The sequence below is a fragment of the Miscanthus floridulus genome, chromosome 19 (assembly GCF_019320115.1).
Source record: "Miscanthus floridulus cultivar M001 chromosome 19, ASM1932011v1, whole genome shotgun sequence".
Taxonomy (NCBI): Eukaryota; Viridiplantae; Streptophyta; class Magnoliopsida; order Poales; family Poaceae; genus Miscanthus; species Miscanthus floridulus.
Genome location: NC_089598.1, coordinates 71,081,106 through 71,098,364, shown reverse-complemented (window position 1 = coordinate 71,098,364; position 17,259 = coordinate 71,081,106). Strand labels below are relative to the sequence as shown.

Genomic DNA, 17,259 nt, shown 5'->3' with positions numbered 1-17,259 from the left:
ACCCGACAATCTTCTTAAGTTATCGGAAACATATGCACATATGTCAAATGTCGTTGGACAGTGACCGGTGCATGTTGGCCCTATAATTTAGGAGGTTCTGCCACATAAGCAAATTAGAAGTGGTTGGTATACAACAATAGTGTACATAAGGTCCATAATTTTCTAAACTTAATTAGAGTTAAAAGAACAAAATTAAGGATGTTTTTAGAACGCACGAATCTTATAATAATCATACTTGAATTTAATAGAAATCAGTTTATTTTTACGGAGACACATAAAAAAGATGAAAATAGCTGCAATCCAAAGCGGTCTTCAAACTAGTTACATTTTTTAACAAACACAGTAATAGTTTACGGAGTCTGATTCCGATTCCGATTCCGATTCCAAGTCCCTTCTGCACCTAGTCTGTGTAGACCGTGACAAACAGCTGCAAAGAAGACAAGAAAATGGAGAGCCATTCCAGAGCAGAGCAGGCAGTCAACTGGGTCAGACAGGCCAGCCCGCCACGCCGTCCCGACGGCCATGGCCCAAGCCTTCTCTTCCCCTCACATCCCGTCCTCGTCCTGGGTGACTCGCCGCCCTCCTCCCTCGCCGTCCTCGCCGTCCGCCTCCACCACGAGAACGAGCGCCTCTCCTATTACGGGATGCACACCGCGCCGCAGGGCCGTCGCGCCGGCGGCCTCCCTCCACCTCGGTCCCGGGGAGATCGCCGAGGTCGCGCGCAACAAGGTTAGTTGCTCTCCTGCTGATTGGTACCCGGCCAATAGGGTACCTCTTTTCCTTTTCCTTTTCCTTTTCTATTTCTTTTCTGAATGTTTGTCTGGTTTTCTCTCAAGGTTTTGATTGCGGCGACGGTGGCGAGCGCGATCGGGCAGCTGTCCAAGCCTTTCACGTCGGGCAAGAATGAGGGCGCCGGCGCCGGCCTTGACCTGAGGACCGTCTTCCGCTCCGGAGGGATGCCCTCTACCCACTCCGCGGTGAAAACATCTGATAACCCACCCCAGTCCCTTACCAAAACCATCTCTTTTTCAGTTTCTGCGTTACTCGCCAACTCTGAGGATACCTCTTCCACATGTTTGGGCTGTTGTGCTAAGTTGTGATGTGGATAACCTAGTCACAGGGAAAATGTTTGTCTTGTGTGGTGAACTGTTATCATTAGTTTGCACAATGAATGATTGAGGATGGCTATGTATCTAGAATGAATTTGACCATTGAGGAGTTCTGAAATACAACGTACCCCAAATGGCTATAAAATTGAATTGAAACAAATGTGGTGGTTTGTCAAACAAGAAGTGCTGCAAGGTCCTATCTGAAACTGCTGTTTTTTTTATTGTAGTGTAAAGTAATTATGTTTTAGCCTTACCTTTTCATGTAAAGCTTTCAACTCCCTTTGGCACCGACCCTTCTAACAGTTCCGAGTTCTAACAAAACTTTCCTATTTTGTAGAGTGTTGTTGCAGTTGCTACTTCGCTTGGGCTAGAAAGGTTAGTTCTTGAACATTTGTGCTGCAGAACTTAGTTGTTTCTGCGTGTTTTCACCCTAAGCTCGATGCTTTTGTTTTTCTTGACTATTGATTTAGTGTGCAGGGGGTTTGCAGACTCCATATTTGGAATGTCAGTGGTGTTTGCAGCCATTGTAATGTATGATGCTCAGGTACACTGTTTGTTTATTTGTTCCAGAGCTCATTTCAATCCAATACTGAATACTCCAATCTTTTCAATCCACTGGATCAGACTAGTTAGAATTCACTGTGCGAGAAACAAATATTGATTGCAAGTTAGTTGCTGCTCTCCTTAGTTGCCGTATTTGCTCATGTCATCTGCCTTCTTTGCTGCCACCACTTCTGCTTGTTTCTTACCTTAATCTTGGTCGCAGTAAGGCCTTCTTGTATTTAATGTAGTTTTCTTCCCCTTTGGATTGATATATAGATTTGGTTGATACTCCTACTTAAGCAAGGAAGAAAATAATGTAGTGGCTTTGTTGGTCTAGGCGCAAAATTTCTTATGTCATAAAAGGACCACCTTATGTAATGAATCTGCAAATGTTCAATAAATGGATTGGTTGATGTCTTTCCTTAATGGAAGCCAGGGGCATGTGTTATATATATCTTGAGCTTTGAGTAAGGGTGGGAGATCCATACCTTATAAATCAATATCTTAGTATTGACAGACTAAGCTTGACTACACACTCTACAACTAGTTTCATATCAAAATTCATTATATTGTTAATGGATGATTTTACATGGTTGTCTGTGTAGCTTGCAAAACAGAATGATGTGGCAAAAATAAAACTGTAGCGAAATTGGTAATAAAAACTAACCTCAGATTATCTTGCATTCACAATTTTCTTGTGTGTTTGATAAAAAAAAGTTTATCTAGCAGATGCATAGCTTAGTCCTATGAAGGGCGGGCCTGGTGCAAGCGTTAGAGTCTTACCGCCTGTGACCGGAAGGTCCCGGGTTCGAGTCGCCGTCTCGTCGCATTGCACAGACGAGAGTAAGGCTTGCCACTGACACCCTTCCCCAGACCCCGCACATAGCGGGAGCTCTCTGCACTGGGTACGCCCTTTTTTTTTTAGCAGATGCATAGCTAATATCCTAACGCTCCATCTTTCATCTGCTTGTTTTTTTGCATTTGATATTAGAATGTAGTTTGTACTCTAATAGTTACCAATATCCAATAAGGAATCTCATTCTAGACTATTGAAGAACTGATGTAAGTTAGAACTAATATGGCAAAGTAGAACCAGAAGTTCCTATGTTGTTTTATTTCAATTTGTAAGGCTATTCTAAACTGTTTAATGGTAGATCCAAGTGATGGAGGATATATATTATAGACATCAAATCACACATGAGAAAATCAGAAAAAAATGGGATGTGTAGCTCTTTAATTGGTGACCATGAACAGATATATATGCTCCGATCCTATTATTAGTTCAACAACCAAAATACCAATTAGTGGGGAAGTTTCAAACAAAAATAGTATATTAAAAAAAAGCAAATAAAAGTTCTTGATTCACCGGGCCATCTCTTCACCTTTATTCTCCAAAAGCACCTAACGAGCAACCCTAAGCCAAAATGGAAACATCAAAATATCCTCTTGACAAATCAACCACAGTTTATATGGCATTCCATGCCTGCATGGCTAAACAGTTGCATCATATATACATTTAGAAGAGTAAACTCCATACGAAGTATACCGAATTAAGCAGTCTAACTAGCCAACCAAAAACCTTATCTGTTCACTGCTCAACAAGGCAGCTAAACTTGATGTTGATCCAACTACTTGGGGAACCTGAGGAGGTCAGCCGGCTCGCCACTGAGGTACTGCAGTGGAAGCCTCTGCAAGGATGACTATCCATTGAGTTCCATGAGCTGCTGTTGGTATGTCACCATTGAGGAGACAGATGCTGCGGTGATCTCGCCGTGGAAGAGCTGGTCGAGGTTCTAGTGGGAGGCGAGGAGCTTGTCTAGGATTGACCAATCAGTCGTGCCAGCAAAGCGGTCAACACCACCTCCAGCACCACCACCATGGAGCATCCCATCACAGCTGTTCGATTTCAGCTTCATCACGTTCTTCGAGCACTGAACTTCGAGTGTGCTCATGGTCATCAGCTGGTTGTTACAGGCTGGCTGGGTGGGTAGGAGGGTTGGCACAGGCTGGTTGCTGCTCATCAGCTGTGGGAGCTGCATGGTTGGGTTGAAGGAAGGGAAGTTATTTTGCATGAGGTGTGGGTTGTTCTTGTGGTGTGTTGGCCGGGAGCCATGGACTGGAATGGGAAAGACTGGAGCTCATCATCATCCAGTGCCGCAATCTCAGCCGGATTGAGGCCTCTCTGATGATAGCTCTTGAATCTTGAAAACCCTACACACCACCCATCCATTTTCCTGCAGATCATATCAGTGTTTGAGTCACTTTACAACTCACTAAATAGAAACAAAGAACAGTACAACGCACATATATTTACATGATTTGAGTGACATTATTCCATTGGTTGAACTTGGAAACAAAGGAAAGGCAGAGAGAGAAGGTAAGAAATTTTTTCGTCGATGAAAGAAAAAAAAAAGTTGACATGCGAGAGGGTTGTGTCTCATCAATATTGGTCTCGCAAAAAAAAAATATATTTTTGGTTCTCGTCTTATATGACAGAAGTAGATCAATTGGGAGCAAAAAAAATCAAACAGATGCTCACCAAAGATGGCTGCCTTATGGAGCGAGGTAGGGATATCAAGTCCAAGATGCTCACCAAAGACAAATCCAATATAGCCTGTGGTAGATGGGTTTGAGCTGTATACTAGTTTTGGATTGATTGATGGAAGCACTGACTATATATACTGATAGGCTCACTCTCACAGCAAGGGGTGTCCATGCGACCATGCATGTATATGGCTATATGCATGTATGTGTGTCTTGGGCTCTTGGTTGGATCCGGAAGGACGAAATGAAAAAAAAAGGGTCTGCTGTCCTTGAAAGGGGACCTGTCCCAAAACTGGCCTCAGAACAAGCAATCAGGTGTCTCTATCTACAGCATTGCCATTATTGTGTGATTTTGCAAATTTGCTCTTGCGAAACATGGCAAGTTTATCATTTCATCTGCATGGAGCTGGTGTTGCCCCCTTTGGCCTACTTCCTTGGTGGCTTGGTGATATGTATTATAGGATATAGCAAGGGTGCATCTGAAAATTTGCAGTGACTTAGTTAACCTGTAATATAGGCTTGCATGAGGGAGTCAAGGGGAACAAGGGAATTAAACCTCCTATTCCATCTTTCCAAATCCCAACGTCTCTATTGCTCTTCTATTCCCTGCAAATCTATACATTATTTCATGATCCTTCAGATGAAACAATGAAGGGCGGGCCTAGTGCAAGCGGTAGAGTCTTACCGCCTATGACCGGAAGGTTCCGGGTTCGAGTCGCGGTCTCCTCGCATTGCACAGGTGAGGGTAAGGCTTGCCACTAACACCCTTCCTCAGACCCCGCACAGAGCGGGAGCTCTCTGCACTGGGTACACCCTTCAGATTAAACAATCTTTTACTGTTTGACGTACCGGTACTGCTGATACATTACTATACTAGTCACAATTAGGGACCTTTGGCTCCAATAACCTAGCTATAGGCGAATCTAAAATTACTAACTTTGCGTGGCAACTGATCTTAAACTTAACTATAGGAATAGATACCTACCAGACCTTCAAAAGAACATCAGGAAGTAATCTATCGTTTTCAACCTATGGTAGTAAATAACAAATATATGTAACTAATCTGTAAAAGATGATTCAGTCTTAGCTCGATAGCTAGTGTGTGTGTGTTTGGGTCTATGTATGGCTCTTTTCTCCTTCATTTAATACAATGATACGCAGCTCTCATGCGTGTTCGAGAAAAAAAACAAATATATGTAATGCTTAAAGTCAAAACGAAGAATGCATTACTAGTCATATGATTATTTGCTACATAATATAAACAGAAGATGCCTTTTGAATTTACTAGCAATATGTACACACATATATATAGTAATCATGAAAATCACAGTAACTATCTATGCAACAAAAAAAAAACTTCATGCGCATGTCATATATAAAGAAATAAAAACATCTTGAACAAGAAATTACAAGAAATTTTTAGAGGATAATGATTTCGGTGCAGGATTTTTTTGCTTAGCTTCTGCCCTCTACCCTCTGGTATTGTAGGATCTGTGCAATCTCAAAAAAAAGGGGCGTACCCAGTGCAGAGAGCTCCCGCTCTGTGCGGGGTCTGGGGAAGGGTGTCAGTGGCATGTCTTACCCTCGCTTGTGCAATGCGAGGTGACCGCGACTCGAACCCGGGACCTTTCGGTCACAGGCGGTAAGACTCTACCGCTTGCACCAGGCCCGCCCTTCATCTGTGCAATCTCAGTACTTAGGAAAAAAGATTAGCTGGATTTTACATGCCTTAAGTTTACGGATAACTCTCAATTTTGACATTTGCTATTTGAGCTGTGTCTGACAACAAATCTTAAAATGTTTAGTTAAATAAGAAAATGGAAAAAATGGATTACCATCAGAAGTATAATAGAAACATAGCTTGTAGTATTTGTACATACACTTGTGAAAAAAATATTCAAAGTTTGAATAGTAAAATCAAAGTTAATTCTTATTTGTGAGTGGGAGTATAAAACTCTGTTGGAGTGGAATAGAGTAATAGATGATGCACATGTGCAGGAAGAAGCATAATGACCTGAGCATTAGCGAATACATTAATGCCCTGAGCATTAGCAAATAATGTATTCTTACCAAAAAGTGAGTCAGTTTGTACTGTAGTCTGCACTGTGGAGCACAATGTCGTGCCTTTACGAGAAGTATGAATTTCAGGGATACATGTCTGGGGTTTGGTCTTTTCCTTGTTCACTTGTTGCATTCTTTGTCTGTATGTTGACATCTAAGACCAGTGCTTGTTAGTACCTTTGCCTTATACTTGGTAAATATATTTCTATTAATCTGGTGTGACTTGTGAGTGAGCCCTGGATACATTAGTTTATGAGATCACTAGGTGGGTACTAAAATTTTGTCTGTATCCTGATCAGTGATTTCATCTCTTTCATGATGAGGGGAAATCCAAATTTTTTTGTGTGTGGAAAGAATAGCCAAATATTGCTAGTAGCTGTTCAGTTGTGTATTATGAAAGTAAAGCTAACAAGATAAATTAGAATATGTGATACTGTATTTTGGGTTATAAACTAGGGTACTTGGCATGTCTTTCTTCAAGGATCAATGCTCATAATATTCATTTGTTTTTCCAATAGGGAGTTAGAAGAGAAGTGGGCAACCACGCAAAGGTTTTGAACAAGTTTTGGATCCTCAAAGAGAAGGTACCTCTGGAGTATTCTGAAGTGGACATGGCTTCTGAGTTTGTTTCAGTTACCGAGGAGGCAATTTCAAATGCAAGCCCCTCGAAGTGCAGTTCTAGTACCGAATCACCAAGGGTGAAGAGGCTCCATAGTTCAGAACCTGAGGTAACCGAGTTGACAGAGCTGAAGCAGGCTTACATAGAGGAGGATTACCGGTTGAGTGAATCTGTTGGCCACACAGAGCTTGAGGTCACAGTCGGCGCCTTGTTAGGTTTTGCTGTAAGCTTAGCGGTATACGCGGTACTGTAACACAAATTTTTAAATATAGTACGTTCTTCATTAGTTACACGTTTACACTTTTACACAAAAATAACACAAGCGATTGATTATTCCCACCATTCAATCAGAGATGCCTATGCTCGTTTCACATTATTCTGTAACCGAATATCGGAGTTCTTTTTTGTTTTTCAATAGGACTGAATGATCTGTCATGAGATGATGACCTTTGTGCCCCTTGTTTTGTGACACTGATGTTTACGTCGAACATTGCAGCAGGGAACAGCTAGTCGCCTAGTCCTGCTTATTTCACGCATTTCCTGTCCAAGAAACTGTATACAAAATCTGGCTGGTGGCTGGTGGTACACACAGGTTGGCATATAGGACTAGTTTTATCTTCTCCGTGCACGCACGAACTTTGATTCGCGTGCCTGAAGCAAGTTAACTAGCCATGGCTTTGCACTGCTGCTGCAAGCTCGGGATTGAGATGTGATGGCATGCTGGAAGAACCGTAACGCTTCCGGCGTTGCCTTCTTTCCGTGGAATAAATAGTTCATTGGTGCCAGTAAACAAAGGGCCTGGATGAAAGCCTCCCAAGGAGGAAGATGGAACTGTTTATTTCAGTCGTATAAAGGAAATTTCATGTTCTTGAATTAATACTCAAGAGGAAACCTTTTGTGTTCTTCCATATACACAGCCTACAGGTGGAGTGGTTGATCACTACGTGTCGATGTGTGGTCTTCTACTATGCTCCCACCATTCTAAATTATAAGATGCTTTGATTTTTTTCTAGATACATAATTTTTGCTAAGCACTAACATATACATTATATTTAGATATATAATAAAAGTAATATATCTAAAAAACCAAAAATGCCTTATAAATTGGAACAAGGGAGTATAAGACATTTTAGTTGTCGTCAGTTATCAAAATTTTACCAAATTTAGAGAAAAGAGGAATAATATTGACAATATTAAATGAACTTATTAGATACATCCTGAAACTATTTTAATTAATTATCTCTTTGATATGGTAGATGTTAATTCTCTTTTCTATAAACATAGTCAAAAATAGTACGGGCTGACTTAGGACAACTGAAAATTCCATATATTTCAGGTTGGAAGAATATATATCAAAGTGTTGAATTTGGGTTTATGCAATGTTTACATGAATATAAATTGAATTTGAGCTTTCTTGGAATACCTAATAAATAATTGAGTGGAACGGGTTGCGCTCTTTTTACAAGCTGCCTACCTCAAAGCACCATGAGATCAAAACTCAATAGTGGTTGGCCTTGGTTTCTTGTTGCTCAATAGCTCATCCTAGACTATTCAAGGCTGACATAAGGTAGAACTAATATTGCAAAATAAGCACCAGAGGCTCCTATGTTATTGTTTCTCAATTTGTAAGGTAATTATAATTAAACCGTTTGATGGTAGACCCAAATGAATGATGGAAGATATATAGACATCAAATCACACATGAGAAGAAAATTAGGAAAAAAAATGACCATGTGTAGTGCTTTAATTGGTGATCATGAAGGCATGAACAGATATATACGCTGCGATCCTATATATTATTAGTTCATGAACAAAAAAAGACCAATCAATATATGGGAATTAGAGTTTGAAACAGAAGTAATATCTTCACGAAAACAAATAGAAGTTCTTGATTGACCGGGCCATCTCTTCACATTTTTTCTCCAAAAGCATCTAACGTGCAACCCTAAGCCAAAATGGAAACATCAAATAAAAGATCCTCTTGACCAACCAAGCAACCACAGTAGATGGCATTCCATGCATGCATGCCCCCAATGCAAACAGTAGCATACCATATATACATTTAGAAGCACTAATTAAACTCCATACGTATAGACCGAATTAAGCAGTCTAGTAGTCAACCAAAAACCTGCTCTGGTCACTGCTTAACAAGGTAGCTAAACTTGAGGTCGATCCAACTACTTGGGGAACCTGAGGAGATGGGCCGTCTCGCCGCCGAGGTACTGCAGTGGAAGCCTCTGCAAAGACGACGATGACGACGAGCCACTGAGTTCCATGAGCTGCTGATGGTATGCCGCCATTGGGGAGGCAGCAGATGCCGCGGTGACCTTGCCGTGGAAGAGCTGGTCGAGGTTCTGGTGCGAGGCGAGGAGCTTGTCTAGGATCGACCAGTCTGTCGTGCCAGCGAAGCGGTCGACACCACCTCCAGCACCAGCACCGTGGACGTGGAGCATCCCGTCGCTGCCGTTGTTGGACGTGAGCTTCGTCAGGTTCTGCGAGCATTCGACGTCATCGAGTGAGCTCATGGCCATGGCGACACCGGGATGGCTGGGGAGGAGGGTTGGCACGGGCTGGTCCGCGCTCATCAGCTGTGGGAGCTGCATGGAAGGGTCGAAGGAAGGGAAGTCATATTGCATGAGGTGAGGGTTGTTCTTGTGCTCTGTTGGATGGGAGCTGCCGGGGATAGGAACAGGGAAAGGCTGGAGCTCATCGTCGTCCAGTGCGACCATTTCAGCCGGATTGAGGCCTCTCTGGTGATAGCTCTTCTTCTTGAAAACTCTACACACCACCCATCCATCTTCCTGAAGATCATATCAGTGTATTTGAGTCACTTTGCAACTCGCTAGCACGAAACAAATTATCTGAACAGTACAAAACAAGGCACCTTATTACCTGAATCTCAACGTTCTCTTCATCAAGGCGGTACTCGTGCATGATCCAGTCAGTCTTCTTGCCGTGTGGCGCCCTGCCGATGTAGAACACTAGGGTCTTCCTCAAGCCGATCCTCCTGGCGTTGCCAAGGAAGATGGCCTTGTCTCTCCCAGTCGCCTTCCAGAACCCCGCCGTCGTGGCGCGGTTCATCCTCATCCCCGTTGGGTACTTCTTGTCCTTGTGGCTGAAGAAGTACCACTCGTTCTGAGGCCTAGTGCCTATTCTGCACCTTTCTGCCATGTTCCACAAATGTAGATTTGTGTGGGTTGGCTATATATTTGCAAAATTTAGGTCTAGCCATATCAGATCTAGCATGCTACAGGTAAATATGTTTGCAGTTTGCACACAAATTAAACTGGCATCTATATATACATGTATTTATTTACCTTTGAGATCCCAGGGCTCGAGCTTATTGAGATCAATCTCCCTTATGACATCAAGATCTATGGGCTCATAAGCAACCTTCTTCCTCAGGTAGTAGTAGAGGAGCTCCTCGTCGGTCGGATGGAAGCGGAAGCCTGGTGGCACCGACAGTGGTCCACCTCCTGGATGCATATTCTTCCTTGCAAAACCTAGCTAAGATCTAAGAAGAACGCCATGCATGGAGCAAATGGGAAACAAAATTAGATGCTTCAAATTGCAACATTCTTATATACTTTACTGCTCCAGCATAAAGCTAACAGACCAAAAGGAAAAGACCAAACCTTGGAAATATCCTTTGCCTGACTGTAGCTCAGCTCCTCAAAAGCAACTGATGAGTATGGAGACGGGCAAGAAAAACAAGAGGAAGGTGATGGTACAAGGGAAAATGATGTATGGCTGCCTTATATGGAGTCGGGGTGTGAGGTAGGGGATATCAAGTCCAAGATGCTCACCAAAGACAAACCCTAGGTGTTTTAGCACCCGGTTTGAAGAGCAAAACCAGATACACACCATATATGAGTTCAGGGAGTCAAATCTCACATATAGCTACAAATAAGAGTAATATCATAAGACAATGCTTATTACATAGCATATTAGTATAAAGAATACAACCTCAGAGTATAGACAGCGGAAAGACAACTCCGATCTTCAGGTGAAGACTCTACATTCCATAGGGACAACTAACTGGTTGATCAAAAGTCTAATTCCTCCAAACTCTAGCAATCTGGTACCCATCCGGGATTTTTCCAAAGATTTAAAAAGTAAAGCAAGCGTAAGTACATGTCGCACTCAACAAATATATCATAGGGTTCATGAGGCTCAAAAGGCTGACACTGGTTTAACTGCGATTACCTTTTAATGAGTCATCTTTTAGCAATTGGGTGGCAACAAGTTTATTCACAAGCCCATATAAACACATGATCACGTAAACATGAATAATGAATAGCATAAACAATATTCATTACTGAGCATCTTTATCACCAGTGTTCATCATCTATTCCGTAAATGTTCCAAGGCCGCTCGTGACCGTGACCACGGCTGATATACCAGTTTTACACTCTGCAGAGGTTGTACACTTTCACTATGAGTCGTGATTTACCCTTTCGCCCGAGGTAGCTAATCTCTTGACCCACTTCCAAGGAAGATCGGCAGGGTTCACTATAAAGCCTTTCAAAGATTCGTCTAACAAGTTAGGGCAATTAGATTCACTCGGCAAACAGATATAGGAACCCCCTGTCGAATGGCACAATGACACGCAAGCTATACACATAAGAGTAGAGGATGTCCTATACCCGATTCATCAAGCCATTCTTACGCCATAAAGGTAACCTCTAACAAGCTAGAACAGACCCTCATACTGAGCTAAAGCCAGAGCCATGTAGCCCTTACAGCTGTACTATAAGTCCTGAATGATCACTTACAGGTAAGTCCTTAGGAAGAGGAATCTAAAGCACCATAAAGTTAGCCCAATGCTCTAGCCCCCTGATTCTATATTGCTAAAAAGCATCTTTTAATATTTATTGCATATTACATTAGTCAAGTTACAAGATCATGGTTGTAGTTGAGCACTAGCATCATCTACCCAATGCAACAACCCATAGGTAACAAGGCACAAGTTACAAAGTACTAGGAAATCCTTAGTGGTAGTCAAGGTAGACACATGCAGCATGAATTACATGATTAAAGATGTATAGGACAACAAGGAAGATCACATGCTATACTTGCCTTAAAACTCAGATCTTTCTTCTACTAAATTGTAACCTCCAAAAGACTTCTTCTGGATTGCCAACTTTTTCTATTTTATCAACGTACTTCTCACCGACTGGACATGATCATAAAGCACCACACAAGCATCCATGCAATCATACACGAAGCAAACAATAGATCTAAATTAGAACAGTACACCAAACATAGGAAATAGCAAGTAAAAAGGTTTGAAAGCTAATCTACGCATTGCTACGAACACAGAGTCACGAGAAGCACGCTAATCGGAGCTACGGTGAACAAGGTACAACTACCGATAGATTTGCTTTTATTCAAGAATAAGAAAAACTATAAACTCCATTTATTTTAATTATAAAACATATATAAGTGTTGATGCAAAAGTGGATCTGCAAACACAAAGGGCTAATACCCGAATCGATATCCAAGGCGTGCCAGTCGATTTGACCTGTTAATCGACAAGGATGAAGATACGAGCACTTTGGTCCTGACAACAGCGATACGCCCGGAAGTCACGGCCAAGAGGTACTCACGCAGGAACTCGAGGATCGCCGAAGGTCGCACTGAAGCGATGCAGCTCGCCGAATCAATGAGAACTCGTAAAGAGAAAATAATGCAAATTGACGAAGTCGCCGAAAAGTAAGTAGATGCAAATGGGAGTAAAAATTGGTTTTGATATTGATTGATATATCTAATTACATTGCCTCTCACTCCATATTTATACCCTGATCTAAAGAGACACAACCAAACACAACTAGGACACCAAGCCCATATCTAAGGAAACACTGTGACTCTTACATGAATCATACTCTAACAAATATAGAAAAGGAAATCAACTCCTATCTATTTCCCTGTCCGCCTCAATTACGATGGAAATCTCACCGTCCTCCTTCCCATCGGCATACCCCCTGTTTCATCGGCAGTAGTCCTCAAGTCTTCCTTCATCAGCATACTCCTTGTTTCATCGGTAGTAGTCCTCAAGTCTTCCTTCATCGGCATACTCCCTGTTTCATCGGCAGTAGTCTTCAAGCCTCCCTTCATCGGCATCGACAATGACACCTTCAACCTCATCGGCAACGCCCGAGTCTAAATCAACCTCTCCATCGACCATCACCAGCTATCGGCAACCATCTTTACAAGCTGGCTTTCATCGGCTATCAAGTATACAGTAACTTTCCCCTTGCCGATTAGTCCACTCCGATCATTTTGACACGTGCAAAAAACGGTGTCAACACATGCCCCCCAATTTCGGAGTATAAAACCATTAATGCTCCGAAATTTACTCCAGATTACCGTAACTCATTCTCCAAGCCAAAACCTGATCTAGTTATCAAATCCAATCAAATCTAATCCTGATTCACGCACTTCAGTAAATATCGCACAATCGCCAACCACTCTTGCCTTGATTATGGTTAAGATACCGAAACAATAACCCATCGGCAAGATCTTAACATGATAATGCTGTCATTTTCAGAATTAAAATATCCTGTACCGATATCTCTTCCAAGTCATGATTACTTGCCATCAACCCATCTGTACAATCCCCTGATTATCGTGCGAACAGTTACCATATCCATCTGAACCACTTCGACCTACATGCGCGCGGCATAGAGATAAGTCCAAAATACCCCTACTCCAAGCGGCTTATAAATAGATTCCTCCGGAACACTCGTCTTCTACCCTCAGACTCCAATCTTTGACATTTTCTCTTTCCGGCGGCGACTCCGACGAACCACTGCACGACCTCAACCAACAAGAACCCTTCTCCAGCGTTACCTCAAGTCTCCGGCTCGTGCCCTCATCTTCCTCAAGATAATGGCAATCAACTTCGACGTCCCCGCGGTTCGCTCCACTTCCATTACCTTTACTTTGATTCCCCTAGTTTTTGCAAATCCATACAGTTGGTGATTTCTTTCTTTTGTTCTCCGGATCCTTCAAACTTAGGAACTGCGCAACAAATTAGTTATTCCAACCGATCAGCCGCATGTCCAATGCCTAGGACCAATGGGCAACCCAGATCCAACCGATCTGATTAATGCAGAGGTTAACAGAATCCCCTTTAGAGCCCAAAATTTCTCTCTGAATTTATGGAAAGACACATTTCGATCTTGGCCCAAAACCACCAAAGGGTGGAAAGATTGGTACTTGAGGGTTAATAGATCGATGCAAGTATACTGGGCAGAACGGAAGTTAGACCAATGCATTAGGTTATCTATTGCCGATATGCAGAAGAATGAATCGATGATGATTGCAGCTGCTTACTTCTGGTCAGACACAACAAACACTTTTATGTTTGGACATGGCCCAGCTACTCCTACACTTGCCGATGTCCACATGCTCACTGGCTTGGATATTTCAACTGCCGATGAAGGCTCCATTTATGGTAGAAAATCTGAATATAGGGTGAATACCCGCAACATCGGCGGTTGGACGGGATACATTCAAGAATACCAGAAGACTGGGACACTTAACCAGAGGGAACATGCCACATTCTTGAATATGTGGTTAGAAAAATTTATCTTCTGTGGTCGATCAGTAGGACCAACCAACGCCTTCCTCCCCGCAGCTGAACTTTTGGCTAATGGTGTAAGGTTTCCTCTTGGCCGATACCTTCTGAGCTCCACTTATCATCTTCTTCATCAAGTGTCTCAGAAACTTTTGCTTGGCGAACCCATCGGCAACCTAGGAGGCCCGTGGTGGTTTATCAACATGTGGCTGAATGCCCATATGCACAAACGTCTGCAATGGGACTTTTTTGCCCAACAATTCCCATGAGAAATTGCTGAAGACCATGTGCTTGGGGATGATGAATCAGCAACACGCTCACCCCTCAATTTTGGTGAAGCCATAATTGTCCTTCCTGGAACAGAGGCCAATGAAGACCAGATCGGCAGATTCTTCCAGAGCCTCTACAATGGTCTTTCTCGTGATCATAGGGCCTGGGTACCTTATATTGACGAAGAAAACAGATTCCCCCTTCTTTTCAACTTTGCCGATGACACTCTGAATCAGGATAAGGAACTCATGATGGCCATCATTACTCCCAGGGTAATCCCAGTAAATACATTTGGTAGCGGGAAAAACACCAGCATTACGTATGAATTTTACAACCCATCGGCAGTATCCCGTCAATTGGCTTTTGGGCAACTGCCAATCAAACTTTGCTTTGCCGATGTGATCAAACCCAGGGAAACAATTACCTGCGGAACAGATTGGAACAAGGTAGTACAACTCTCCCCCGATGCCGATACTACAGATGTTGATATATCCACCTGGACGCCAGTATCTTTCATCACCGAGTCATATAAGCAATGGTGGCGAGAGTGGAAGGAACAACTGTTTGCAACATCTGTTCACACATATCGGCACATGATCGACCCTGAATACGCCATTCCCGATGACGCAGTAAGTTCCTTTTAGCTCCCTTCCGCTTTTTCCTTTCATATATCGGTAACTAACTCTCTCGTGACAGGTTAACAACCCAGCACCAACTATGAGCAAAAGTGGGAAACCCTTCGATCTTCGGCCTGTTTCCCCGATATCACCGATCGGCTACAACGCTCCCACCTTAGCCGCTTTGACTCACCAGAAGATCCGTACCAAGACCATCACCTCCAAGTCCAAATTGGCTACAGCCAGGGCCACTCCATCGGCTGCTGCTACAACCTTGGTCAAGGCATTCAAGGTAACAACCTTGTTTATTTCTACTCATGCCGATCACAAACTATATTAACATTAATCACCAGGGGGTAAGAGCTGCTGCTGGATCGTCATCGGCAATTCCTCCGATATCAAGCACCACTTCTTTTGACGAACCTTCAGAGGTATCTTCTTAACTTTACATTTTATCTGTTAAATATCATACCTTACACTTGTTTTGCAGCAACAATTGGGTACATCGGCAAGCGTACCAGATGTCCAAGCTTCACAATCAACAAGTGCCGATGCCCTCCAGCCAATCGTTGCCGATGCCCAAGCAAAGCGCAAAGCTTTAACAGATGCTGAAGCACAGCCAAAACGACAAAGGTCCATGCCGATCCCTACATCTGCCCCAATGTCATCGGTCATCATACCTCAAGAGCCAACCACCGATGAAGTCACAGAGTATATCCCATCGGCAAGCTCAACCGATCCCCCACACGACATACTCCAGGTTGCTTCCTCTAGTCAAGCACAGGAAATCGCCTTGAAACAGGTAAACCGATTAACCTAGCTGATTTACAATACTCATACTTATCCTTAACTGACCTCCTTTCCTTTTCCTCAGGAACAAGACTCCCCAAACAGCCTATTCTCCTTCGCTATTGACGTCTCTGACGATGATGGAGAGGAAACAAGTTCTTCCCTTGCACTGGGAACAATATCGGCAGAAACTAAGTCCAGGTTGGAAGCTCTCCTGAACTTGCTACAGCAGGATACCGCCCAACTGGTAGATGACTCGGACCCCGCAAAGGCAATTTTCAAAACAATCCGTGGCCAGGTCCCTGCCGATGTTGAAGAAGTACTCTTCCCAGCAGCCCATTTAGAGAGTCGCCAACTACAATATCAACGGGCTGCTCAACGTATTGCCGATAGAGCAGCTCAGGCTCAACTCAAAGAAGAGATGCTACAACTGAAACAAATTGCCGATGAGAAGCACAAGGGCATCGGCAACTTGCAGACTTCGGGTGCTGAACTTAAGCAGAAAATCTTGGATTTATCAGCAAGGAAGATGGCTCTATTGGCTGAATTGAAGGAAGTCGATGCAGCCTTAACTCATGCTCAACAAAAAGAAAGCCAGCTACCCAATGCCATCAAAGCCCTTCAGCAAGAAAGAGATATCCAGGCTCGCAAAGCTTTGGCCATGAAGAAAAAACTCAAGCCTGTGGAGGGTACTGCCGATGACGATATCAAAGAAATGGAGGAAGCCGAGCAGATTCGCCTGCGTGCGATATTAGCTATCCAATCCTTGTTGAACTTGTAATCTTGTTTATTGTATCGGCACTTTATGAGACATTGACATCCTTGCATAATTCTAGCCGATAGGACTGTTATCGGCACTTATACTTTTATGCATCCATCCAGATACTAGGGTAATATTTCTTTAAATATTTTCCATTTAATGCTCTAGGAAACACAACCCCTTCGAGGGTTTCTAGAATATATGCGTTACCAGGAACAGACTGATTTATCCGATATGGACCTTCCCAATTAGGAGACCACTTTCCAAACTTTGAACTTTTAGTCCCAATCGGTAAAACCAATTTCCAGACCAGATCTCCATCGGCAAACTCCTTTATCTTCACCTTCTTGTCATACCATCTGGCT

At 42.9% G+C, this 17,259-nt stretch overlaps 3 protein-coding genes and 1 pseudogene across 3 annotated transcripts; 2 read left to right on the top strand and 2 right to left on the bottom strand.

The window, feature by feature from the left end:
• The first annotated feature begins 447 nt into the window (after window positions 1-447).
• LOC136529283 (uncharacterized) lies at window positions 448-7,332 on the top strand. The gene is made up of 5 exons (XM_066522366.1): window positions 448-729; window positions 837-977; window positions 1,447-1,484; window positions 1,587-1,653; window positions 6,776-7,332. Exons 1-5 carry the CDS (start codon window positions 523-525, stop codon window positions 7,127-7,129), a joined length of 807 nt encoding a protein of 268 aa, XP_066378463.1. The 5' UTR covers window positions 448-522; the 3' UTR covers window positions 7,130-7,332.
• Window positions 2,816-3,898, bottom strand: LOC136528603 (protein SOMBRERO-like; annotated as a pseudogene).
• Window positions 7,333-8,996: 1,664 nt separating the features above from the next.
• On the bottom strand, window positions 8,997-10,535 carry LOC136527467 (NAC domain-containing protein 76-like). Its single transcript, XM_066520213.1, has 4 exons — window positions 10,512-10,535; window positions 10,194-10,390; window positions 9,769-10,040; window positions 8,997-9,677 (listed from the first exon to the last, which is right to left on the bottom strand). The coding sequence occupies exons 2-4, from the start codon at window positions 10,360-10,362 to the stop codon at window positions 9,054-9,056; spliced, it is 1,065 nt and encodes a 354-aa protein (XP_066376310.1). The 5' UTR covers window positions 10,363-10,390; window positions 10,512-10,535; the 3' UTR covers window positions 8,997-9,053.
• Window positions 10,536-14,740: 4,205 nt separating this feature from the next.
• LOC136529893 (uncharacterized) lies at window positions 14,741-17,046 on the top strand. Its single transcript, XM_066522944.1, has 5 exons — window positions 14,741-15,357; window positions 15,425-15,637; window positions 15,699-15,776; window positions 15,836-16,147; window positions 16,220-17,046. Exons 1-5 carry the CDS (start codon window positions 14,977-14,979, stop codon window positions 16,913-16,915), a joined length of 1,680 nt encoding a protein of 559 aa, XP_066379041.1. The 5' UTR covers window positions 14,741-14,976; the 3' UTR covers window positions 16,916-17,046.
• The last annotated feature ends 213 nt before the right edge of the window (window positions 17,047-17,259 follow it).